The following is a 26,903-nucleotide window of genomic DNA, read 5'->3' as shown; positions in this document are numbered from 1 at the left end:
CTCCGTCACTGGTGTGAAAATGCACGGCTGTCGATGTGTTTTACCAGAGAGATACATTGCGTTTTTGGGAGTGGTATTTGCTCTTGAATACAAGATTTAAGTAATTATTTGTTTGAATTTAGTTATATTTCTGTTGTTGGGACCTCAGTGTGATCTTCAACTATTCAGAGGGTTTGGATAATATTGCCCGGGAATGATATAAAACCAAATTAGCAACAGCAGGACTGGTATCTTGTCCGTACTAACTCGAAGATGGAAGATGGAAAAATGGTCCCACACAATCGCCAGATGTTCAATATCCTGATATTTATTCCTACCACATAGACACACCAGGTGTTTTTGTTTTTTATATCATTTATGTCATGTATGCATTGTGAATTGTTGGTCTGCCTCAGGAGGGGCCAGCTGCTGATTATTTTCCCAAAGTAGCGCATGATACTGATCAATGTGATGCCTAATCCTCTTGGATTTTCTTTCTCGCTTTGTTGTGACAACACACAGCCTCGCATTGGCAAGGCATAAAAAAGAAAAATTAAAACAGCGGTGAAAATGAAAAAACTTGCATCACCTTCATTGTCCGCTAGTGATTTACACCCCAGCCGCTGTTGCTAAGCACGTTGCTAAGAGCTCACAGAGAGACTGCCACCGAGTCCATACATGTCTCTCATATATTATGTCAAAGCTAGCATGAAATAAACACTTCTAAAACTGAAAACACCGTTTTTAGAACCTAATAACACCTTTTACCATTTACAAGACATTTTGCAGCATTAACATACATGCTAACTTATGCTAACTCAAAGCTAACTTGCTAGGGAGTTAAATTTGTCTCATTAATACCAGCAAATGCACAGAGGGTGATATACAAATATTCCTTTATTTGCACATTTGCCTTCATTTACACTTTTGTCAAAACCTCATGTACACGCACAGGCACTCAAGGCCTCCTGCAGACGCCGTTAAAACGTAAATATTGTTTTTGATTGACTGATTGATAGAGGGGCTTGAACATATACAAATTGTACATAAGACAGTGGGATCTTAATAATTAATTACACAACTGCAAATCATAAAGAACACAATGCTCATGCGGCTGAGGGTATTTTAGCATTGTGTTATTATTTTATTATTTTTAATTGTTTTTCTACTATGATGACATTATGCAGATCGAGTATATGGGTTGAAGACCATAAGCGGGGTGAGTTTTGTTAACACCGTAACCATAAATGGCATTAATTAAATGCATTCATTGTCTGTTGTCTGTGGGGTTGACCAAATGCAGGATTTGCGGTCATGCAGTATATGAAATGAAAGAGTCACTGTCCTAAAAAGACAGCCTCTGTGAGCACTGTCCATCCTGACAGTGAGCATCACCACAATACACTTAAATGCTAAATGAAGTCATATTCATACCTTTTCAGAAAGCTACTCTGGGTCACCGAGTGTTTTTAAAAACACTGAGGCGATTCAGCCTAAATAAAACAATTGCAGATTATCCAGAAATGTTCTGTTTCAGGGCCTCGCCTCTTTAAATCTAAAGAAGCTTTTGCACAGAATACAGGGAGATTCTCACAGTCAGAAGTCTATGTATCATTTCAGTGCTATATTTTGCTTAGAGAAGGAGAATTTTTTCATCTTAGTCATGAGATTGTCAGATGTTGGTGATGATTAACGTGAAACCCAAACCTTACTGTAATCAGCTGTGGCCTTGGTGACCAGCAGACTTCAGATTTAGAAATGAAAGAAATGTACTACTTTAAAACTCACTTAAAGATAGATGTAAGCTCAGCTGCACATGCTCTTAATTTCCATCATCCTACTAGCATTTACCAACCATCCTGCAGGTGCCAGTGTACAGCAGGTGGCATATTACCTATGCAAAACAAACTTGCTTTTGTGATTGAGCTGTTCCAACAAAGTTAAGCAATGGCTAATAATTTATTCTCATTACATGTCCTTTTAATTTGGTGAGTTATAAGATGAAAGTATTTATTACCCTGCATGTTGGTGAAGTGGCAAACAGGGAATTATTTTCACTGCTGTCTCTGTATGTCTGTGGACAAAATAACGTAAAAAAAATATTTAGAGTTGATGGGAATATTATCTGAATAGATATCTCAGGGTGATTAGATTTTGGAGTAGTTTAGTCCAAGGTCAAGGAAACATGGTCTAAAAACACATTGTTTTGGTAACAACCAAGAAGCCGGGGTGGATCATACTTGGTGGTGATATTATTTGGATAGAAATCCAGAGGTGATTAGGTTTTTGGAGTAGTTTGGTAAGGTCAAGAAAAAAATGGTCTTGGAAAAATATCTTTTGTGTATATCTCTACAACCAAGAAGCCTAGATGGATGATCTAAAGTATATATTGATCAGCAAAATGTCATGACCAGCTCTGTTCCAGGCTTTGATCCCTTTTTTGCCCCTTTCTTTGTTGCATCTTCTGTTCCCGCTTTGATTTATTAGTGGTTTATTTTCATCATGAGTTATTCTGTTATGTTTTTCTTATCACTTTGTTACTTTCCATACTATAGCCATTATCCAGTTCTGTTCTAGTTTTGTTCAGCCCGTTTGTGTTTTCATTGTTTATCATTTAGCTTTCATCTGTATATGTTTTCTGTTATACTTTTATATCGGGTTTTGATTTCTGTTTATTAGTCTGTTCCTGTTTAATTCTGCTTTTCTATTGATTTTCTGATCAGTTCTAGCTACTGTTGTGTTCATGCTCATGTTTGATTTTGGTTCCTGTTGTTGCATTACATTCTAACCATGATTTCCATTTTAGCTCTGTTCTGCTTTTGCTGTTTGTTTCCATTCTGCACCTCCCATCATGTCTTCTTTCCTGGTCTCACGCCCAGTTACTTCTGTTCACTCCACGCCCTGCACCTGCCATTATGTTTCCCTCACTTTGATGCAGTCTGTTTTGTTTCCATTCGCTCACACTCTTGCACCTGCTCCCGTGTCTTTGTCTATTACATCACGCCACTGTGCTCACTCCCTTTAGTCACACTCTTGACTCCTGTTCACACATCTTTGTCTTTTCTTCTCTCCACCTTGTGCTCTCTTCCCTCACTGTCTTGCACAACACTGTCTTTGTTCATGAGCCACGCCTCCTGTCTGGATCCTTCCTCTCACGTGCACCTTGTTTACACCACCTGTCACTAATTAGTCCACATGTATTTAAACCCCACAGTTCTTCACTTCCTCTCCAGATTGTTGTCTTAGCACACTTTCCAGCGCCCATTACAGTCCTGTTTTTTGTCTTGCCGTATTTTGGAACCTTGCTCTGTTACGTTGACCATGCCTTTTGCCTTATCCCGGATGTCTGGTATTGCTCGTGCCTCTTAACCCTGCTCGTTTGTGACTGCGTCTCAGCTTGATCCTGTTTGTACCTCTGCCACGCTGACTGACCACATGTGTACTGAACCTTTGCCTGAAATAAAGACCACGTTTTCTCTTACACCTAAGTCAAGTCTGAGAGTCTGTATTGCGGGTCCAACCGCTCCTGGTGACGGGCTCCCGCCTGTCCCGACAAAAATATTTGTGACTGATTTGGTAGGAATTATTTCACACTGAAGTCACACAGAAGTCATATGATGAAGTCATGCATAGTCAAAAACACCATTACAGACACATGTACGAGGTCTGTTAGAAAAGAATCCGACCTTTTTATTTTTTTCAAAAAATATATGGATTTGAATCATGTGCGCTTGCATCAGCCAAGCTTGAACCTTCGTGCGCATGCATGAGTTTTTTCACGCCTGTCGGTTGCATCATTCGCCTGTGGGCAGGCTTTGAGTGAGCTCTGGTCCACCCCCCTCATCGGATTTTCATTGTCAGGGAAATGGCTGAGCGATTGGAGCAGCGCTGAATCAAATTTTTCCAGAAACTGTGAGAGACAGCCAGGTGGAAACCATTCAGAAGATTCAGACGGCTTTCAGTGAGGATACTCTGGGTGTCACACAGAATAAGGAGCATTACAACCGGATTAAAGATGGCCCACAGCAGCTGAGGGCACGCCGCGCTCCGAGCGGCCATTGACAGGCTGAAACGACCAGATCATTTCCAAAGTGAAGGCTGTGTTGATCCAGGACGTGATCTGACTACCAGAGAAATTGCAGAAGAGGTGGACATCAGCACTTTTGCGGCACATTCCACTGTTACAGGAGATTTTGTAATGAAAGACGTGCGGAGGAATTCACGCGTCAGGATGGAGCCGCAATGGCGCACAAACCATTCGGAAGATTCAGGCGGCTTTCGGTGGCTTTTCAGTCGAGTGAGTATCCAAGAAATTGTGTAACAGCTGGGCATGTCACAACTTGTCCTGTGAGACTTCCAACACGGATGTGCTTTTTGTTGTGTGCCATTAGCGGCTCCGTCCTGATGCGTGAATTCCTCCGCACGTCTTTCATTACAAAAACTCCTGTAACAGTGGAATGTGCTGCAAAAGTGCTGATGTAAACCTCTTCTGCAATTTCTCTGGTAGTCAGACGACATCCCGGATCAACACAGCCTTCACTTTGGAAATGATCTGGTAGTTTCAGCCTGTCGATGGCCGCTCGGAGCGCGGCACACCCTGCGCCGCTGTGGGCCGTCTTTAATCCGGTTGTAATGCTCCTTAATCTGTGTGACGCCCAGAGTATCCTCACCAAAAGCCGTCTGAATCTTCCGAATGGTTTCCACCTGGCTGTCTCTCACAGTTTCTGGAAAAATTTGATTCAGCGCTGCTCCAATCGCTCAGCCATTTCCCTGACAATGAAAATCCGACGAGGGGGGTGGACCAGTGCTCACTCAAAGCCTGCCCACAGGCGAATGATGCAACCGACAGGCGTGAAAAAACTCATGCATGCGCACGAAGGTTCAAGCTTGGCTGATGCAAGCGCACATGATTCAAATCCATATAGTTTTTTTAAAAAAATAAAAGGTCGGATAGTTTCTAACAGACCTCGTATGTTTATTTGTGCATTTATATCATGGAGTGCTGAGCATGCAGGGTATGTATCAGCCCTCTGATAACATTGTTTTGAGTTGAAAAACTGGAAGGGATGGACTCACTCATTGACTCATTGCATTTTCCACAGTACATGTCTAGGATTTTCCATAGTCTAGCTGTTAAAGCCAAGTAAAAGCTGGTTATGTACAATAAGACCCAAGTTATTTTTATCTTCTGTTGCTGAGCACAAATTTCAGGAGTTAAAGGAAGAGGAAGAAAGCGGGACAGGAAAAGGATGATGGAGATAAGGATTTGTGGAAGACGGGATGACGACAGCATAATAAAAGCGTAAGTCTAAATAAATGTCCTGAATCTTCCCTGACTCAGTCTCATTTTTGTTTTCTTTTTTTTCCAGATGAAGGCAGGTCAACACCCTTGAAGTGTAAATCTAACCATGAACCAATCTGCATCTGACTCTACTCACCAGTTACTCCCTCTCTCATGTTACAGTCTCAGTCTTACCTCATGCTCCTTCAGTCCTGCTGTCTTTCCTCTTTTTGGCTGTCCTCACCTCCCAAAGAGGGCAATGCAAATTGTGTATGACACCCTGATCCATTGGAGCCACTTTGACATGCGACAATGACATTATTACTGTCGCCACCTCATCCATCAAGCCTGAGCGGCACGCTAAGACTATATTACTTCACTGAGACTTTGTAGGAGCAGTCAGCGTTCTTACACCAGCATCATTCACGCACAGTCGTACACATGTTGTAGCATTTTACCCAAATCTCAAAATGTGCTTGTACAATTAAAGCCAAATCTGTCACACGCTATTAATTTTTGGTAATTATGTGTCCTGTTGATGACATCCGGTTGATGTGAGGACGTAATTATGTTTCCAACTGTTGCTGTGCGCACTTCCATATCGATGTGGAAACTACCCATTGTTGCTCCTCACCGGCGCAGGAAGCACCTTTCACAACAGCCTCACTCTCCTAACACTGATTCAGTCCAATGCAACCACAATCATATTATTCAACTTAAGTCAACTTGGCAATGTATCAAATACTGAAAACCAAAGTGGTTCTTTCCACTAATGGGTTCAGATCTTTTCAGAACCATTTACTGTGTAATATTAGAAGGATACAAACATACAACTGAATCATCAATCAGACTGACAGCTTAGGGTGATACAGTACTGGCAAATCAGAAAAGCAGGTGAATACTGCTACTACTACTACTACCACTTGTTATGTGTCGGACGCAGCCCGGAGAACCGACCAGCGTTTGAAGGACCCAGTATGAAATAAGCAGAGCACGGTACAAAGGATAACTAAATTTAATGACATAACAGTGAAGTGGAAAATACAACAAATGAGTGCGCGGTCTGGCGTGGTGGATTACGGTGCGCTCCCAGCAGCACAAACGGTCCGGAGCCAGAAACTGTTCGGACCCAAGGACCCCGCCGACACCCCCCCAGGTGGCCGCGACAAACCGAGTCTGTGAAAGAAGAAATCATCATGTGAGTCCACACTCCACACACAGAGAGACCGCTCAAAAGTGTTCATAAACAGCAAACACTTCCTGGCTTAATTACTAATCAGCTTCCCACCCTGCAGGCATGGAACACCCTGTTCACAAACTCAACTGCAGTGGAAGCTGATTAAACGACTAACATAACAGCTCAATATAATAAGGTGTGAGGGACACCACATTTACTGACTGTACAAATGTTAGTCACAAAACCTAACGTACCTCTGGAAGTGTGCTGACAAGCGTGAGACCTCACCCCCTCCTCTTTCACAGACCATAGCATCAAACCTGGACGTTCTCTGCATCCACTGATGATGAGATGGCTCTCGAGACGACGATCTCACCCGTCTGGTCACAAGGTCGAATCTCTGGCAAATACACACTGTGTACTCCAGACTTAAATGCCACCATGCTCCGATCCGTGTAGATGCACCACAGCTGTGCGTCCTGACGAGCTGCACTTGATCAGCTTCAGGTGATCAGGGTGAGGTCCTGGTAACTCAGCCACACAGTCCTAAAAGCAAGCCACCTGGAAGGAAAAACAAAAGACAGGACAGAAGACAGAAACAAAAGGCAGCCAGGCCCCCCCAGCCATACAACAGTACCCCACCCTCACGGGAAGCCTCCCGGCGACCACACAAACCTGGCCCAGGAGAAACACCCCCCTCCAGGGACCATGGCTGGAAACCGTATCCGCATTCATCTTCCAACAGAATCTTCATCTAACAGAACGGTTGATGTCTTCTCCTCTGGCTGCATCTTTGCCTTTGTTTCTGTCAGTCAATTAGCACAGGTGTGGCCAGGAGTTCTTGAACCTGTGCGGTCAGCCTTTGTCCAACCATGTTCAAAGTCTGATTAGTCATAAAACAAAAAAGACAAACACAAACAACCAAACCACACCCCCCTCCCCAGAGGACCGTCCGATCAAACCCCGGGAAGAGGAGAAAAGAAAAACAACCCAAACTCAAGCTTGCAAATAAAAATGCTAACACCCCCCCCCCCCCCGACGACATGTAGGGACCAACACCCCCCAGAGGACATCCCGCCAGCTCCAGGAGTAATAACCACAGCCGAGGTCCCTCTGGGATCCAACGTCACCCACAGGGACCCCCAGCGCCTCCCAGAGGACCGTTCCATCAACCCCAGGAGACGCCTCCCCTCATGACCAACGGACCCAGCCCCGGCCGTCCACAGCTAGATGGACCCACAGCCCTTTCCCCCCCCGAGGACACCACAGTCACACCCTGAGGGCGGAAACTGGGGGGAAAAACAAAAGGAAAGAAAAAAAAAACATACAAACAAAACAACCCCAACCCCACCCCCTCGGCGCAGTGGAAACTGGAAGCACGTCCAGCGTCACCAACCATGACTACACCCCAGAAGCCAACCGGGAGGAGTGGAACAGCGGCTAAGGCAGACAGCACAAAACGGCGCCACCCCTCTGACTTCCAAACCAGCCACCAGCTGCGGGTATATCCCACTGCCCCAAACCTCAGCCACGGCGATGGCAGACGGCTCAAAGGCGCGCTGAAGCCGGAGGTGGAACAGGGAATCAAGAAACAAAAAAAAAAAAAAACAACACCACGAACCCCCCCCCCCCCCAGGTGCAGAGGTTACCTGGGAAATGCCCAGCATAACCAAACTGCACCACTCCAGCAACACCGACACTACGGCTCACACGGCTGGAGTCAGTGGAGAAGAGAGGGCATAACAAAAAACAAAAAAAAAAGAAAAAAGAAAAAACAACCCAATTACCCCCCCATCACCCCCCAGGCGACCGTCCCATCAAACCCTGGGGAGGTGAAACTAAAAGAAAAAAAAAAGAAAGACTAACAGACTAACATAAAGTTGCTTGGGTCCTTTTCATGCTCCAAACAGAACTGCAGGGTCACGACCCCAGACACTAATAGTGTAAAAAATCCCACACAAAAACCAACTCAAAAAACACCCACAAAAAATGAACCAACACAAAACTAATAAGTGATGTATACCGTTAAGCTCAAACAAATGGAACACACCTGTTCCAACTTAAGAGCTTAACGGTAATGTGACTCAGTCACCAACAGAGGGAGCCAGAGTGCTAAAAATAAAAACCCCCTTTGGTAACAGAGAAAACAAACTCAAGCTGCTTTTCCGTGCGCAGCTGTGTGTAACACACAACCAAAATGTGCTTCAACTAATAACGCCGGAGCTGACACAACAGACGCAGTAGTTATCTTCACCCGGGGAAACGGGGCTACAACTGTAACACAGGAAGCACAGCGACCCGTGCCACAGAGCTCCGCCGTGCGCGTTCACCCATTACAGACACACTCTTGCAGCTCCCGTTTAAACCTCTTATCCGGTCGAAGTGTGACGCGAAGCCGTCGCCAGTCACACTCCACCACGACCCTCGGATAAGGCACAACACAGGAACACGGCTGCAAGAGAGCTCAAATCAGTATTCAGTAATGGGTTCTCAAACACGCACCATCCGGGCGGAGAGCACCCGCAACTGATCCGGATAACTTCTGAACGTCTGCTGCCGCCTTCCCGGCGCGTTACCGTCTCTGCTACCGCTGGGTCCATGATGTTTGGCCAGAGACTACTGTTATGTGTCGGACGCAGCCTGGAGAACCGACCAGCGTTTGAAGGACCAGTATGAAATAAGCAGAGCACGGTACAAAGGATAACTAAATTTAATGACATAACAGTGAAGTGGAAAATACAACAAATGAGTGCGCGGTCTGGCGTGGTGGATTACGGTGCGCTCCCAGCAGCACAAACGGTCCGGAGCCAGAAACTGTTCGGACCCAAGGACCCCGCCGACACCCCCCAGGTGGCTGCAACAAACCGAGTCTGTGAAAGAAGAAATCATCATGTGAGTCCACACTCCACACACAGAGAGACCGCTCAAAGGTGTTCATAAACAGCAAACACTTCCTGGCTTAATTACTAATCAGCTTCCCACCCTGCAGGCATGGAACACCCTGTTCACAAACTCAACTGCAGTGGAAGCTGATTAAACGACTAACATAACAGCTCAATATAATAAGGTGTGAGGGACACCACATTTACTGACTGTACAAATGTTAGTCACAAAACCTAACGTACCTCAGGAAGTGTGCTGACAAGTGTGAGACCTCACCCCCTCCTCTTTCACAGACCATAGCATCAAACCTGGACGTTCTCTGCATCCACTGATGATGAGATGGCTCTCGAGACGACGATCTCACCCGTCTGGTCACAAGGTCGAGTCTCTGGCAAATACACACTGTGTACTCCAGACTTAAATGCCACCATGCTCCAATCCGTGTAGATGCACCACAGCTGTGCGTCCTGACGAGCTGCACTTGATCAGCCTCAGGTGATCAGGGTGAGGTCCTGGTAACTCAACCACACAGTCCTAAACGCAAGCCACCTGGAAGGAAAAACAAAAGACAGGACAGAAGACAGAAACAAAAGGCAGCCAGGCCCCCCCCAACCATACAACAGTACCCCACCCTCACGGGAAGCCTCCCGGCGACCACACAAACCTGGCCCAGGAGAAACACCCCCCTCCAGGGACCATGGCTGGAAACCGTATCCGCATTCATCTTCCAACAGAATCTTCATCTAACAGAACGGTTGATGTCTTCTCCTCTGGCTGCATCTTTGCCTTTGTTTCTGTCAGTCAATTAGCACAGGTGTGGCCAGGAGTTCTTGAACCTGTGCGGTCAGCCTTTGTCCAACCATGTTCAAAGTCTGATTAGTCATAAAACAAAAAAGACAAACACAAACAACCAAACCACACACCCCTCCCCAGAGGACCGTCCCATCAAACCCCGGGAAGAGGAGAAAAGAAAAACAACCCAAACTCAAGCTTGCAAATAAAAAACGCTAACACCCCCCCCCCCCCCCCCCCCCCCCGACGACATGTAGGGACCAACACCCCCCAGAGGACATCCCTCCAGCTCCAGGAGTAATAACCACAGCCGAGGTCCCTCTGGGATCCAACGTCACCCACGGGGACCCCCAGCGCCTCCCAGAGGACCGTTCCATCAACCCCAGGAGACGCCTCCCCTCATGACCAATGGACCCAGCCCCGGCCGTCCACGGCTAGATGGACCCACAGCCCTTTCCCCCCCAGAGGACACCACAGTCACACCCTGAGGGCGGAAACTGGGGGGAAAACAAAAGGAAAGAAAAAAAAAAACATACAAACAAAACAACCCCAACCCCACCCCCTCGGCACAGTGGAAACTGGAAGCACGTCCAGCGTCACCAACCATGACTACACCCCAGAAGCCAACCGGGAGGAGTGGAACAGCGGCTAAGGCAGACGGCACAAAACGGCGCCACCCCTCTGACTTCCAAACCAGCCACCAGCTGCGGGTATATACCACTGCCCCAAACCTCAGCCACGCCGATGGCAGACGGCTCAAAGGCGCGCTGAAGCTGGAGGTGGAACAGGGAATCAACAAAAAAAAAAAAAAACAACAACACCCCGTGGAATGCTTTGGGGTGAAAAGCGTTAAGTCAGATATGCAGTTTCCCTGTAAGCTACATGGTCATGGCTGAACCTATGGATAACACTGCAGCAAATGTCTGTAACTTGCCCAAATAAAGGTGGACAAAGTCTCTTAAATGTGTCCCAGCTATGACAATCAGAATTCAATTTATTTCAGTTTATTTAGTTTATATAGTGCCAAATCACAACAAAGCTGCCTGAAGGCGCTTCACACAAGTAAGGTCTAACCTTACCAACCCCTAGAGCAAGCACACACAGGCGACAGTGGTAAGGAAAAACTCCCTCTGATGATATTGAGGAAGAAACCTCAAGCAGACCAGACTCAAAGGGGTGACCCACTGCTTAGGCCAATCTACCAAAAAGGTTTACAATACAGAACACAACAACAACTGACGAGAGTCCATGCAGGTGTCCAGTCCACCGTCAGGGGGAGAGTAGGCTGGGGGGGGGGGGGGGGTCGGGTCAACGAGCCACTCAATGGATCTGTTCCTACAGCAGAGTCCATCCCGCGTCCGCCACAGAAATCATCCAATCCAGCATGTGGGTCCAGCTGCATCTCGGACAGAGAGAAAAAGAAAACAGAATCAATAGGCCAGAAAAACTATACTAAAGGTATAATTCGCCAGCATTAAGCAACAGGAAAGCAGAAGAAATACTAAGGTGATCAGCGGCCACTAGCCCTAAGCTTCACTAACAAACAGAACAATAAGATCTTTCTGGTTGGTAACACACTGTCACAATCTTGGGTTAATGCCTTTGCTTCCCAAGCCAATAGCGGAAGTGGGACTTCACGCTTAGTCACGTGAGATTTACACACTGCTGAGCATGTGTATTCAGTTAGTAACATTGATTTAATACCCTTCAGAAAAATGTGTTTTATTACTATTTCCAGTTTGGACAACAATCAGTATGTTTCTTTTATTCTGTCATTTATTATCAGAAATATTTGTTCATTGACATCAAAAGGCCATTGAAATTAATAGATTATAGTTTTTGTAAGATTATTTTGTGAGCTCTGGTACATATAGAGTTGAACCAGTTCCATAATAACAATTAAGGAAAAATTGTTTGTTTTTTTACTGTTTGCCTTTGGGCTGCCTGCGTATTCATCATCACCACAGCAGATCCAGGACAGATCTGCATTGGGATTTGACATGTTTTATGCAGAATGCCCTTTCTGACATAACTACAATTCTACATGAAGAAACAAAAAAATAATTCTAATGTATTTGTATAATTTGGGAAACACATTACACGCGAAGTTATTCTTCAGTTCTCTTCTCATTTGTAACATTTTGTCACCATATTTACTATTTGCACCAGTTTTACATGGTTGATGGACTAAAAGGTGAAAGCTATTGTGTTGTCAGTGTGTGAAGCAAATCAAGCACAGTTGTAATGTTAAACTACTTTTTTAATCAATACCTGGGTAACAGCTTAATGTTAACCCAACAAAGATATATTTGTGGAATATTTGGTAGCAAATTACCATAACCACCTTATATTCAAGTCATGCCTACATTGCTAAAATACCTGGAACCGCTGCTAGCCATACAACTCAACAATTACATGAAAGAATTGCATTTCTACTGTCCAGTATTGTTTTATAATTGGATGCTAATTATTGTTAAGTATTTTAGAGCAGTTTACTGTTTGTCTTGGCTGATTTTTTAATTCACTGTCATATCATAGTTATGGTAGCACCATCATAAGCTAGCACAGAGAGCATCGCAGAAGCAAAAGCTGCAGCACAACAACAACAACAACAAAAAAAAAATAGGAGACAACATAAATGTAGTGCATGTATGACACAATACTGCCTTAAAATTAACTAAAAATTACAACAGTTTGTTCGTCAGCAGGGCTGAACTTATAGAGAATCGGGCAGCTAGCGGATATAAACCCTTGCTGTAGATGGCTTGACCTACCTTAGGGAATAAAGTGTACTAAAAAATTATACTGAGGTATTAATGTGAATCTAAAGAACCATAGAGCTTCAAACAAAGGTGTGCCAATGGAATTTTGATGAGTATACCTTGTACTGTACAGAGGCATTGTCCCAAGACACAATGACTGCTGGCACTTCAAACAAATTTTCAGAAACTGGCAAGGAAATACAACTACTGACTTATGGAAATATCCTCTTGTGCCTCTCGGAACATTAAAAAAAACTCAGAAGGTAAGCATGAGGGACATGCGGAGATTCTCCAGGGCTGTTCGTCTCACCCTACAAGGAAAGCTCAGGAGTGGTGAAGCACTGGCCCAATGATGGCCCATCATATGAAACATTGTTTCTTGGCTGTGATCCACCAGGATACTAAGAAACAGAATGCAATGAGCAGCCTTCTCTTGCAGCATTCTTGTTGTTTAGTGCCCATCGAAACCCGGGAATAGCAACTATGTGAGCATGACTGCAGGGCACTATTTCTGTGTGCTCTTGACATTGAGAAGCTGGGATTATATGGCTCCACTACTGTAAATGACTAGCCTCTGGCACACATACAATCACATATACTCACGGGTGCTACAGCAAATATTTGGGTTGTGTTCACATATTTTATTCTACTTGTACACCTAATCATGAAATTTTGTTAAAAAAAAATACTGTTCCTGAAGTCAGACCTCCAACTAGCATAAACAGTAATACGAGGGCTGTCAATAAAGTAACGGTCCTTTTTATTTTTTTCAAGAGCTATATGGATTTCATTCATATGTTTTTACGTCAGACATGCTTGAACCCTCGTGCGCATGCGTGAGTTTTTCCACGCCTGTCGGTGACGTCATTCGCCTGTGAGCACTCCTTGTGGGAGGAGTCGTCCAGCCCCTCGTCGGAATTCCTTTGTCTGAGAAGTTGCTGAGAGACTGGTGCTTTGTTTGATCAAAATTTTTTCTAAACCTGTGAGACACATCGAAGTGGACACGGTTCGAAAAATTAAGCTGGTTTTCAGTGAAAATTTTAACGGCTGATGAGAGATTTTGAGGTGATTCTGTCGCTTTAAGGACTTCCCACGGTGCGAGACGTCGCTCAGCGCTCTCAGCCGCCGTCGTCAGTCTGTTCAAGCTGAAAACCTCCACATTTCAGGTTCTATTGATCCAGGACGTCGTGAGAGAACAGAGAAGTTTCAGAAGAAGTCGGTTTCAGCATTTTATCCGGATATTCCACTGTTAAAGGAGATTTTTTTAATGAAAGACGTGCGGACGGGTCCGCGCGTCGGGACGCAGCCGCCGCTACGCTCCGCCACAGGAAAAACACCTCTGTTGAAAGCCTTAAGGACAAGTTGGAACATGTCCTGCCTGTTAAACAATTTCTCATATACTCACTCCACTGAAAGCCATCAAAAGCCGCCTGGATTTTACAAATGGTTATCAACACGGAGGTGTTTTTCCTGTGCCGCCGCACCGCGTCGGCTGCGTCCCGACGCGCAGATCCGTCCGCCTGTCTTTCATTAAAAAAAATCTCCTTTAACAGTGGAATATCCGGATAAAATGCTGAAACCGACTTCTTCTGAAACTTCTCTGTTCTCTCACGACGTCCTGGATCAATAGAGCCTGAAATGTGGAGGTTTTCAGCTTGAACAGGCTGACGACGGCGGCTGAGAGCGCTGAGCGACGTCTCGCACCGTGGGAAGTCCTTAAAGCGACAGAATCACCTCAAAATCTCTCATCAGCCGTTAAAATTTTCACTGAAAACCAGCTTAATTTTTCGAACCGTGTCCACTTCGATGTGTCTCACAGGTTTAGAAAAAATTTTGATCAAACAATGCGCCAGTCTCTTAGCAACTTCTCAGACAAAGGAATTCCGACGAGGGGCTGGACGACTCCTCCCACAAGGAGTGCTCACAGGCGAATGACGTCACCGACAGGCGTGGAAAAACTCACGCATGCGCACGAGGGTTCAAGCATGTCTGACGTAAAAACATATGAATGAAATCCATATAGTTTTTGAAAAAAATAAAAAGGCCCGTAACTTTATTGACAGCCCTCGTATAACAGAAATGACTTCTTTTAAATTATTTTTGTCCTATATGCTATGAAACAAAATTTCTCCATGTAATGTGGAGTTGCATCAGGAAGGGCATCCTGCATGAAACTTGTGCCAATTCAACATGTAGATCCACCTCAGATTTGCTGTGGCGACCCTGAGTGCAAACAAGAGAGCAGCCAAAGGGTCTTACTTTTTACTATGAAACATCAAGCATTTAAAAAGTTCAATGATAATAAATGTAAGTTGATGAAAACAGTGTTACTCAAACAACTACAGAAGTCTAACCAGCTTGGCTAGCTATAACAAAAGTCATTACTGCTACAAGTTGTTGTTCTTTAGCTGTTATAACACTTTTTTTCCTTTTGGCTGCTCTCCCTTTTTGCTTGGAGTTCCACAGGGAATCCTACATGGATCCACATGATTTGGCACAATTTTTAAATCAGGCTTCATTTGGCTGTGGAAGATGGCTGGTAACTTCAGAGAGGTGAAGATGGATGGATTGTCTGCCTGGGTGGTTGACATCCAGGGCCCAAGGCGGCTCCGTGATGTGGTATGTGGCATGCTCGCAAACCTGACATGACTTGATTTTCTTAAAATCTTGGTGTGGTGCCAAAGTGTTGTTTTCCAATTTATTAGCAAATGTCGGGCTCCGTCTTGAATCAGGTGCTACACCCTTATGGCTGAGCTGAACCTCTGTGTTTAAGTACCATCCTTCAGCATCAGATATGTAAGGCGGTGCTGAAAACATTCTCATAGCAGTCATGTAAACACTTGTGTTTTGCTGCAGACTTTTGTTTGCAAAGCTTCGGTTAACCCATGTGACCCACACGGATGAAGCACGAAGGTATGTCTATACCACATATGCAGTCAGCGACACGCATGCACACACAAAGTGTCAGTGTAACAACATCCGTAGGAGGTGACATCAGTGGGTGACTAACATGGGTTTGGTCTCAGCTTGCCTTTGAGACCAGCTGGAGCTGTTTTAACTGCCGTTACCCCATTAAACCTGTGCAGCGTACGTGACGGTATTGTTGCATTCTGCTGCTGTATGCGGTTTCTCTGAACTCTGTGGCATTCAGGTGTGGTTGAGGTCTCAGATGTTGCAGCAGTGGTGTGTCTTTGAACATGGCATCTGTTGGTCATGTGAGTAATGGCGTGTTACTGTGAGATCAGGTGTTCCCCGGCATACGCTCCACATCTGTTCTGCACAACTGTGTGGTAAGTGAGTCGCACCGCACTCGTGATTGATCTGTCAGTGAATCTAATGGTGCAGCTGTCAATGTGTGAAATTGATCACGCCTTCCTTTTGCAGAAAGACCTTCATTCAGAGGAGGAAACCAAAAATTGGGGGATAGTCTGAGTGAGTCTTTTAAGAGCTGCTCCTCTGAGACCCTTTTATGGATTTCAGTGAAACTTCACACAATGGTAGCACACCACATGAAGATGTGCATGAAGGAAAATAATTCTGGTCCAGCTTCTTCAAGGGGAGTTCATTGGATTTTTGTGTTTAATTAAAGAACTCATGATATTGACCTCATAAGCGCAACTCCTCCTAAGCTATTTTACGGATTTCAATGAAATCTCACACAGTGGTGCCACACCATCCAATGGTCCAGTGTCTTCAAGGGGAGATAACTGGACTTTTGTGATTCATTAATCCATCACACGATAATGACCACCTCATAAGTGCAACTCTTCCAAAACCACTTTCTGGATTTCAGTGAAACTTCATACAATGTGTAGATCCTGGTGCAGTGTCTTCAATGGGAAATAAATGGGTAAAAGACAGAGAGATTAGCTGGAATATATTGTGGAAAATGTTCACATGTATTGGAAATACCCCAGTGTGGTTAAACTCTAGAAGTAGATACATATCTCATGGTTCGAGTGATATACTATAAGTTAGCATTCCACTTTCACCATCTAGTATACTCCTACTCAATAACTTCTCTGGATTTGACGCTGAAACAATGATGTATTCTGTAGATCGGTTTTACAGCAGCCAAAAACAATGCTGACCTTGAGATGGTAACCAACACACTCACTAGTTTGGCAGCGGTGGGCCTTTCCTGATATTGTTATGATGGTACCGTGGTCGGAATGCATGCACTCTTCCGAGTCTGGCATGTTGCTTACAGTTTGGTTCAAATAAAACTGAAGCCTTAATAACCTTAATAGTCTGGAGTTTTTCATTTGTTTGGTTTTTGTGTGTGTGTGTGTGTGTGTGTGTGTGTGTGAGGAGAGATCCAGGTTGGGTATAGGGTCATCATTGGGGCAGTAGTACGTCAGGGGTGAGGGGGTGGTGATGGGTTTGTAAAGAATGAATATGTATGTTGTTATGTTCTCAATAAAAATTGATGAAGAAATTGAAGATACTGGAATAATGGAAGACTTTTGACTTTTAATATGTCATATTTATGTACAGCAGTTGACCAGTTTGTTAATTGAGGTATTTTATCACAAGGTATTTGGGATAATACATGTAAATAGTTCGTATGAGAGTAGAGGATGTATTTTTCATCTTGCTCACAGGTGTCTAGCTGTAACCAGATTTACGGGTGAAGCAGGAACTGTTTTACCTTCAAATGTGGACATGAGACGTTACTGACTAAATCTATTTGCCTGAACACAACAGCATTAATCACCAGGATGCAGGTGTTTGGGGTAAAAAAAAAAAGGGTTGCTCCCACGTCACAGACACAGGAAATAAAAATATTGTGTTTACTATAATTATAAAATTGTGATTGAGCCAAAAGAACACTCTTGTGTGACTGGATCCAGACAGCCCACTTTAAAATATCACATCAACATGAGGTCAGACTCAGGAAGAGAACCATGGTGCGAAAATAAATCTGACCTTCCTTAAAATAAGACTTTCATCGCAACATGAGACTTAATCCAAAAACACTGTGATAATCAGTATACTTGGGAAGCAAGATCTAAGGACAGTGAGTCAGAAATTATGAAAAAAAAAATTTATTTTTCTCTCTGAGACAATCACATAAATAAAAAAAAAAAAAAAAAAAAAAAAATCACTTCAAAACTGCAGAGCAGGTTTCTTTGAAAAAGTGGAACACTTGAATTCACATTTTTAATGACAGCTTAACAGGGATCAGTGTGTAACGATAAACTGTAGTAAGACGAAATTATGAAAATGCATCACGTTAGTGTTTCTACCGAATTCTCACTACAGCGTCTCAGCTTAGTAAGGCCCCGGGTTTGACGGCTTGCTTTTAAATGCTACTTAAAAATAAAGATGAAGCTGAGAGCTCATATTCTGCTGGTTAAAATCTAAAAGTAGGCAGACAAAAACAAAAAACAACGCACTGTAACACAATAGCACGCTGTAAGTTGCCGACACAATATTGGGTCAGAGTACAAAAATTAAAGTCCAATCACAGTGCTGCTTATCAATGCCAATATCGAATATCTGTGGGTGATATTTATTTTGAAATACATATAACTGAAGGAGCTTCTGCAGTTTTTGCATTGTCTAATAAATATTGTCCAATGTGAAAACAGTAATATCTTTTCTTTTGTTTTTGTGTTTTACAACCTTGACAGTGCATTTTGAAAGGATGAAGGCAATTTAATAATCTTCATAAATACAGCAAAATACATATAAATAAATAAATTAAAAGTATAAATATGATGTTTACAGTACACAAAAAAAAAAAGAAATATAAAATGCGTTCTGTTGAGAAAAAAAACGCTCTTTCTTTTTGGTTTGTTTTGTTTGTAAGGGGATAAACGTTTATCTCATTCAGTCTGACACTCTTCTTTAAACACAGCCGAGAAGCAGCACAACAAATGTCTCTTCTTGTTTCTTCTTGTCTGTCAGTCCGTGCGCGCCGGGCCGATCAGTATTCCCATTCCGGGCCGGCTCTCTCCTCCTGATGAACGAGGGGCCTCCCAGAGAATCCTGAGCTTCCTGTTTCCATCTGACCAACCCATCGCTTTTCCAACTGAGGGTTAAGAGTGCTTTGCCGCAGGGCACACCCACTCGGTTTCTTTCTTCATATACCTTCCTTTTTCCTTCTCCTTTTGGCAGTTCCCTTCTCTTTTTCTATTTTGAGGTAGAATTTCTGCATCTTCGCCTGATGGAACAAAAACAGAGTTAATGAGCAATCGTTTTTTCTTTCAGCTCAAGTTAAATATATATATATATATATATATATATATATGGTCCACTCACCTCTCTTTGTCCCTTCAGTGGTTTGATGCTAACCCTAGTTTGACCTTCTCCTCGCTCTCTACATCATACGCGCCCCTCTTGTGATACCTATAATCACATTAAAAACAAGAGGCATTTAATTTACCTAAAGTTCCACCAGAATTTAGGCTATTTGAATTTATACATGTTGAATCTTAAATGTCCATCATAAATTTTTCTTGAGTTAAAAAGACGACATATCTCCTTTAGACACCTATGCAACAACTTAACCGAACGTCAAATCAATTCAAGTACTTCCCAGTAAGTAACTGTGGTGTAATTATGAAGTGGCTATCACATACTGTCGGTGAGTTAACATTTTCACAGAGCCCAGTCTCACATTTTTTTTCCTGCCCGTTACGAAACGTGCCTGATTTTCGTGATACAGTTTTTTTTTATTTTGATATTTTTAATCCTCCCCTTCTCATAACTCTAACTCTAATCATAGCGTTAGTGTCTAACTTCCCCTAACACTAACCATAACCCACCCCCCAGACCCCCCCATCACAAAATGAATTTATGCCCCCGTCACGAAAAGCAGCTCCTTTTTCATGCCCCAGTCACAAACCCATAGATTAATGTACTTTTCGTAATGCCGCCATGAACAAGCATGAGATGAGACTGGGTTGTTTTCACAACAGCAATGAAAAAAAAAAAAAAAATCACTTCCACATTCAAACAAATATTATACCTTAAACAACCCTAAAATATAATCAGATCATCAGTGCCATTTGCGTTAATACATTGTCACTTTACCATTCAGACATGCCTAAAATCTAATCAGCTTTTCCTTCTACCAGGGTATACATATGGTGTAAGTATCCAGTGTTTACTATGTACTGTTAATGGATTACTATATTCAAAAGAAAAAACAATCACTTCAGCATTGAGATATAATAACTATTATACAACAAACAACCCTAAAATCTATTCATATCCTCTAGTTCATAGAAGATACATATTGTGTATGCATGAAGTGTGTATACTATTTGTGTTAATAAGTTACCATGCTGGAAAAAATACACTTCATCTCCATTAATATATAGTCAAACAACTATAAAATCCAATCACCTCATCTACTACCCATGGTGTACCTATGATTTAAGAATCAAGTGTCTACTATATATTATTAGTGAGTTACCATGTTTACAATATTTTAAAAATCCATGTTCAGGTATATACAAATGTTTGTACAAAATAAACCGACAATTCAATTACCTCATCTACTCCCTGTGGTGTACCGAGGTCTACCTATTCAGTAAGTATCAAGTGTCTGCCACGTGTTGTTAATGAGTTATCATGTTCACACGTATTACACGTCACATCACAACACACAGTGCACAAAATCCTTCACGTGTCAGAGTGAGTGTGTGTGTGTGTGTGTGTGTGTGTGTGTGTGTGTGTGTGTGTGTGTGTGTGTGTGTGTGTGTGTGTGTGTGTGTGTACATTTTACTGACCTGAGCATTAGTAAAAGCCCAATAATGGTGAGGCAGAGAGTTGACAGCACCACGGCAACCACAGCCAGGGCTGTGGTCCGGCTGTAACCCTCTTGGGTCTGCCCCCCAACGGGCAGCGTGAAAAGCTCACACCTCTCCCCGGAGTAACTCGTGTGGCACCTGCAAGCAGAGACATTTAAAGCAAAAACAGTAAGAAACCCTGATCATCTAAAGTGAAACGCTATTTCAGAGTGCAGCCGTTGATTTTTATTTCACAGAGGTCAGAAGGCGAAGGTAATGTGAAGGGGACACTCACACACAGGACGGGGCCCGGAGCTCCCGGTGATACTGACAGGTGCCGTGGATGCACAAATCCTTGTACTTCTTCAAGCAGGGATTCCTCTTCTTTCCTTTCCCTTTGCCCTTCTTTCTTCCCTTTTCTCTCCTCCTTTTGATTTCTTCCCGTTCAGCCTCCAGAATGGCAGACGGGTCCTGGGGTTTACTTGACATGGCCACTAAACCGAAAAAGAAAAAAGGCGGGGAGCACATGATATTTATAATCCTCATCTGGTGAAAACTACTGCAGGAGGGATGGTGGTGAAATGTGTCTCACCTCTTGGTAATAAGTCGTGATCTCCAGAAAAACCATCTTCATCCTCGTCTTCATCGTAGTAATAAGCGCCATCCTCCGCCTCGTCCTCCTCGCTGTACGTCACCGTGGTTGCTCTCTGGTCCTCTGTCCTCCTGTCGGTATTGGTGTCCATCAGGTTGATGACAGTCGTGTGGTGTTGTCTGCCCACCGCAGCGCCTCTGACCGGCTCCGACCCTGAAGAAAGAAGAGTTTAAAAATGTTTTTTAAAAAAAATCACATTTACAGTCCATCTGCTGCTGTTTGAAGCTCACACAGGGACCACAGAGGACACTGTGCCAAGGTGGGAGGAGCCCACCAGGGCAAGTTCAAGCATGTTGCGCGCAGAAGCTCCAGGTGGGTTTTTTTTTTCTTCTTCTTCTTCTTTTTTGAAATCAGTTCAAGGTTCAAGGTTACTTTATTTGTACCAAAAGGTAAATTTGTTTTGGCAGTGAGTCACACCATTCATAACAATCACATAACACATAAAAACCGATAAAAAATACCCTAAATATAATTAAAAAATATAAAAATACAATAATCAGTGGACGGAAACCAAACACTACCGCCTTGCCCGTAGGCACTTCGGCTAAACTACCGGCCCTGCTGTCGCATATACACAAACCACATGGGCAGACACTTAGATCATGTCAGTCCAGAATATATAGGAGTTAAAAATAAATGTATCCGGTTACATAAAGCGTGCGCTAAAATAGAGAGATGAGTCCCGTTAGCGCTCAGATATATATCCTCCGATCATTAAAAAAATATTAAAAAATCGTAAACTTGTGAAGTTTATGAGGCGTGTTTTAGCTGTGTACAGAAATCTCTCAGCATGTGCGCGCATTCAACTCACCCAAGACATGAAGCAGCAAGAGCGCAACTCCGAAAAGCCTCATGGTGCAGAAAAATAAGGAAACTTCCAGTGGAAAAAGACAATAGAAAAATGTATGTAGTCCCTTTTTTTAAAAGTTTTTAATATTCCGGTTTGTTTGGGGCTGAGTTCCCGTCCATGCGCCTCTGATGGCACCGAGTGCAGCGCAGTGAAGCGACTTCCCGGCAGACAGCATTTATAGCCTCCAGCCTGACCACGCCCACAAACACCCAGCCAGCTTTTTTTTTTTTTTTTTTTTAATTAGGCAGGCGTGGGTCTTTATACATGAAAAGTCAACCTTGTTGTTAGTTGTTACTGTCATCAAAATAAATCCCCTCATTTGATGCTGTAGTAAAAATACGGATCACCGATCAGTGAAGTTTAATATCCTATAGTGTATTATAAAAATGTCATGCTGAGGTTATAAAGTATTAATAGTGTGATATTGCTTTGTAGAATTTATAGATTACTGTAGTTTAAACATAAAAAATGCATGTACAGCCAGAGAAAGTGATGGTCGAGTGCTTACATGGTGGGCTTGAGATCATCTGTCACCATTTCATCCTGTCCACATCATCTGCCACATCAGGGACCTCTATGTCCTCCCTCCCCACATCCATAAACCTCCTCTTTGGCCTCCCTCTCCTTCATTCTCCATCTTCTGCATCCTTCTCTCTATGTACCTTGGATATCTCCGCTACACATGTTCAAATCATGTCAGTCTCATCTCTCTGATTTTGTCTCCAAACCATCTGACCTATGCTGTGTCTAGATACGAGGGCTGTCAATAAAGTATAGGTCCTTTTTATTTTTTCAAAAACTATATGGATTTCATTCATATGTTTTTACGTCAGACATGCTTGAACCCTCGTGCGCATGCGTGAGTTTTTCCACCCCTGTCGGTGACGTCATTCGCCTGTGAGCACTCCTTGTGGGAGGAGTCATCCAGCCCCTCGTCGGAATTCCTTTGTCTGAGAAGTTGCTGAGAGACTGGCGCTTTGTTTGATCAAAATTTTTTCTAAACCTGTGAGGCACATCGAAGTGGACACAGTTCGAAAAATTAAGATGGTTTTCGGTGAAAATTTTAATGGCTGATGAGAGATTTTGAGGTGATACTGTGGCTTTAAGGACTTCCCACGGAGCGAGACGTCGTGCAGCGGTCCCAGGCGCCGTCGTCAGCCTGTTTCAAGCTGAAAACCTCCACATTTCAGGCTCTATTGATCCAGGACGTGGTGAGAGAACAGAGAAGTTTCAGAAGCAGTCGGTTTCAGCATTTTATCCGGATATTCCACTGTTAAAGGAGATTTTTTTAATGCTTTTGGTAGACATTAACAAGTGTCTAGTATAATTCTGGCTGGATATTTGAGCACAGTTCTTGGCAGAATTGGTAGAGTTCATTTAAATGAGTTGGTGTCTCGGCATGGACCCAGCTTTTAACCATAGTCCAAAAAATTTCAATATGGCTGAGGCCTGGGCTTTGGGAAGGCCATTTCAGATGCTTAATATTAGCCTGGTTTGTCCAACTCACAACCAGTTTTGATGTGCATTTGGAATCATTGTCTTGCTGGAACAACTAATTGTGACCAAGTTTAAACTGTCTAGCTGTTGATTTGATGTGATATTGAAGAATTTGGATGATATAATATGTATAATAGGTACTCCTTCTATTCTCTGACTCATTTTCATTCCCCTTCTCTCCAGAGCATATCTCCACCTCTCCAGGCTAGTCTTAGTATACTCTCTGCTCTCACTACAGATCTGCAAATATCAGTCCATCTTGGTCTTGTCTGTTAACCTCTCCATTACCACTGCAAACAAGAAAGGGCTCAGAGTCGACCCCCAATGTAATCTCACCTCCACCTTGAATGCACCTGTCATTCCTACTGTGCATGTAACCACTGCCACATTGTTGTACATATCCTGAACTACCCTCACAAACTACCCTGCCACTCCAGATGTCTTCATACGATATGACAACTCTTCTCTTGGCACCCTGTCATAAGCGTTCCCTAAATCCACAAACACACAATGCAGTGCCTTCTGGCCTTCTCTATACTTCTCCATCAGCACTCTGAGGACAAACAAAAATTGCACTTCTACTGTGTTTTCTGGGCATGAAACCATATTTCTGCTTGCAGATCTTCACCTCTTTTCCAAGCTTAGTTTCCACTATACTTTCCCTCAACTTCGTGTTCTGGCTGATCATCTTTATGCCTTTGCTCTGCACAACACCCTCCTCCTTAAAAATCATTACCAGTGCATTTCTTCTCCAATCCTCAGACATCATTTCACTTTCCAACATTTTATTAAAACATTCTGGTTGAAAAGTAAACTGCCATCACTCCTAAAGTTTTCCACGCCTCCACTGGTATGTCATCTGTCTGATGGCCTTTCCACTCTTCATTCTCTTCATAGCTATCCTCAGTTCATCCTCACTAATCCCTTGGATGTCCTGATTCACTGCTTCCACATCATCCATCCTTCTTTCCCTCTCATTTTCTTCATTTACCAGAGCAAAGTACTCCCTTCACCTTCTCAACACACTCTCAGTACATTTCCATTTGCATGTTAATACCCCAACCTGCTGCAGAGCCTTTCCAGCTCAGTCCCTCTGTCTGCACAATCGGTACAAGTCCTTTTCTCCTTATGTTTAATTGCTGTATGTCTTTTCCTTCACACATCTCTTTTCACTTTACACTGCATCTCCTTGTACTCCTGTCTACTTTTGTCGTCTCTCCAGACTGCATGGAACAAATACAGTATATGAATAAATTCTGACATCTAAGAGAATACATGAATGCTACACATATGAAAGCCGAAAATACATTCATTATTGATTAATTTGCTAATATAGAGCACAGGGCCAAACAAAGCTACTCTCTTGTATAGTGGAAAGCAGTGAAAGTCGGGTTTCCTGTTGCATGTATTGTATTGTAATCTCAAATTTACTGCTTTAGATTTTCCCATAGGGTTCTTTGCAAAACTTTTAATCTTTCCTTTGACAGCTGACTTTTAAAATGCTTCTGTACAGCTGAAAATATCATACCTTGCTTGCTTGCTTTTCTTCTTTTTTTTTCTTCCTGTTATTTTGCAGTGCATCTGGAGAACGTTGATGGACATGGTCTTCAGGACAGATTGGGAAATCTAACTTGGAAAGAGGACTTCACAATAAAGGAATTGCAAAGTCATATCGAATCTATATTTTAAAGTTAAATATAAATATCCTCAAATTTTCAGACTTATGTCTGTGCATGTTGAAACTATAATGCTACTAGCGAATTTTGAGTTTGCAACAATTATGTTTTGACTTCTGTAACACATGTAACATCCATATTTGCTCTGTGAGACACTCACTGGGCTGTGGAAGAGCGATAGAGACAGAAGCCCCCTATTGGGTAATGAGAAAGTGGGCTTGGCCAGCAGCAGCTCCTTTGCATTGAAAGCAAAAGACACCAAAACATTCATCCATTTTCTAAACTCCTTTACTCCAATTCAGGGTCACAGGGGGCTGGAGCCTAACCCAGCAGTCAGGGCGTGAGGCGGAGTACACCCTGGACAGGATAACAGTCTATCACAGGGTGACATATAGACAGACAAACACATTCACACACACACACACACACCTACAGACAATTATTTATTTATTTATTTATTTATTTAAAGTAACCAAGTCACCTAATCTTCATGTCTTTGGGTGTGGGAGGAAGCCGGAGCATCCTGAGGGAACCCATGCAAACATGGGGAGAACATGCAAACTCCACACAGAAAGGCCAGAGATGGGAAGCCATCCCATGACCTTCGTGCTGCGCGCACCAAAACAGTTTGTTTCTTATACAACCTTGCAATTAATTAATTAATTACATTAAAGTAAATTCAATCAAAAATATTATTTAAAAAGTACACGACCCACTTCCGTTTGACTTGTGTAAAGAAATTTAATTAACCTTATTTACTTTTATATATATATATATATATATATATATATATATATATATATATATATATATATATATATATATATATATAGTTGATGAAATTGATGATCCAGCAGAACATATTACAGCTTCTCTCGTGCAAGCATTTTACAATATGTTTGATATTATTTTCTGTTGAATATCATTGAAAAGTAAAACTATAGACAACATTGGTTGAGTCAGAAAGTATTTATGAACTTTTTACAAAACGTCTTTCAGTTCTTCAAGCTTTTCCATTGGAACTGTTTAATTTGCAATGTGTTTTTCTTTTCTTTTGGAATTTTACTTTTTTTTTTTTTTACTTTTGACAGCATCACATTTCTTATGCTGGCCAAACTCTGTCTATAGAAATTCAGTACTATTTAACCCATATGAACGAGTACTTATTAAAGTTTGTTAATGTGAAAGAATTTTGTGAGAAGATAATTTACATTAACATACATTTTTAAATGAAACCCATGGGTGTTTCCTTGTTATTCTATTCTTTTCATTCTGTGCTTTTCTGAAGTGTTCTTTTCTTTTTTTAGAGCTAAATGAAGGAACCATGCAACAATTGTATGTTTAAATGGCCAAGATGCACATATAAAGTCCAAATGTGAAAAGAAATGGCTAAATAACTTCTGAGTGTTATTGTGGAATGTCATAATGACAGATAGATAGATAGATAGATAGATAGATAGATAGATAGATAGATAGATAGATAGATAGATAGATAGATATATATATATATATATATATATATATATATATATATATATATATATATTGGTGCCTATCCTGCAAACGGTAGCTCAATACAGCTTAGCTGCCCCCAAGTGTTTAAAATAAGAAT

At 42.6% G+C, this 26,903-nt stretch overlaps 1 protein-coding gene and 1 long non-coding RNA gene across 3 annotated transcripts; one reads left to right on the top strand and one right to left on the bottom strand.

Annotated features, from left to right (window-relative positions):
* LOC117520374 lies at window positions 1-21,575 on the top strand. The gene is made up of 4 exons (XR_004563628.1): window positions 1-11; window positions 3,579-3,588; window positions 9,568-9,570; window positions 21,428-21,575. It is a non-coding gene; the product is annotated as an uncharacterized LOC117520374 (long non-coding RNA).
* hbegfa (heparin-binding EGF-like growth factor a) lies at window positions 17,934-22,269 on the bottom strand. 2 transcript variants are annotated; one of them, XM_034181715.1, is made up of 6 exons: window positions 22,080-22,269; window positions 21,209-21,424; window positions 20,912-21,110; window positions 20,617-20,775; window positions 19,142-19,228; window positions 17,934-19,043 (listed from the first exon to the last, which is right to left on the bottom strand). In XM_034181715.1, the coding sequence occupies exons 1-5, from the start codon at window positions 22,120-22,122 to the stop codon at window positions 19,156-19,158; spliced, it is 690 nt and encodes a 229-aa protein (XP_034037606.1). In that variant the 5' UTR covers window positions 22,123-22,269; the 3' UTR covers window positions 17,934-19,043; window positions 19,142-19,155. The 2 variants fall into 2 exon arrangements, with proteins under 2 accessions (XP_034037606.1, XP_034037607.1); XM_034181716.1 differs by having other exon boundaries at window positions 21,209-21,421.
* Between the last annotated feature and the right edge of the window lie 4,634 nt (window positions 22,270-26,903).

This window comes from Thalassophryne amazonica, chromosome 11 (assembly GCF_902500255.1).
Source record: "Thalassophryne amazonica chromosome 11, fThaAma1.1, whole genome shotgun sequence".
NCBI classification, from domain to species: domain Eukaryota; kingdom Metazoa; phylum Chordata; class Actinopteri; order Batrachoidiformes; family Batrachoididae; genus Thalassophryne; species Thalassophryne amazonica.
This window is presented reverse-complemented; position numbering and strand designations above follow the sequence as displayed.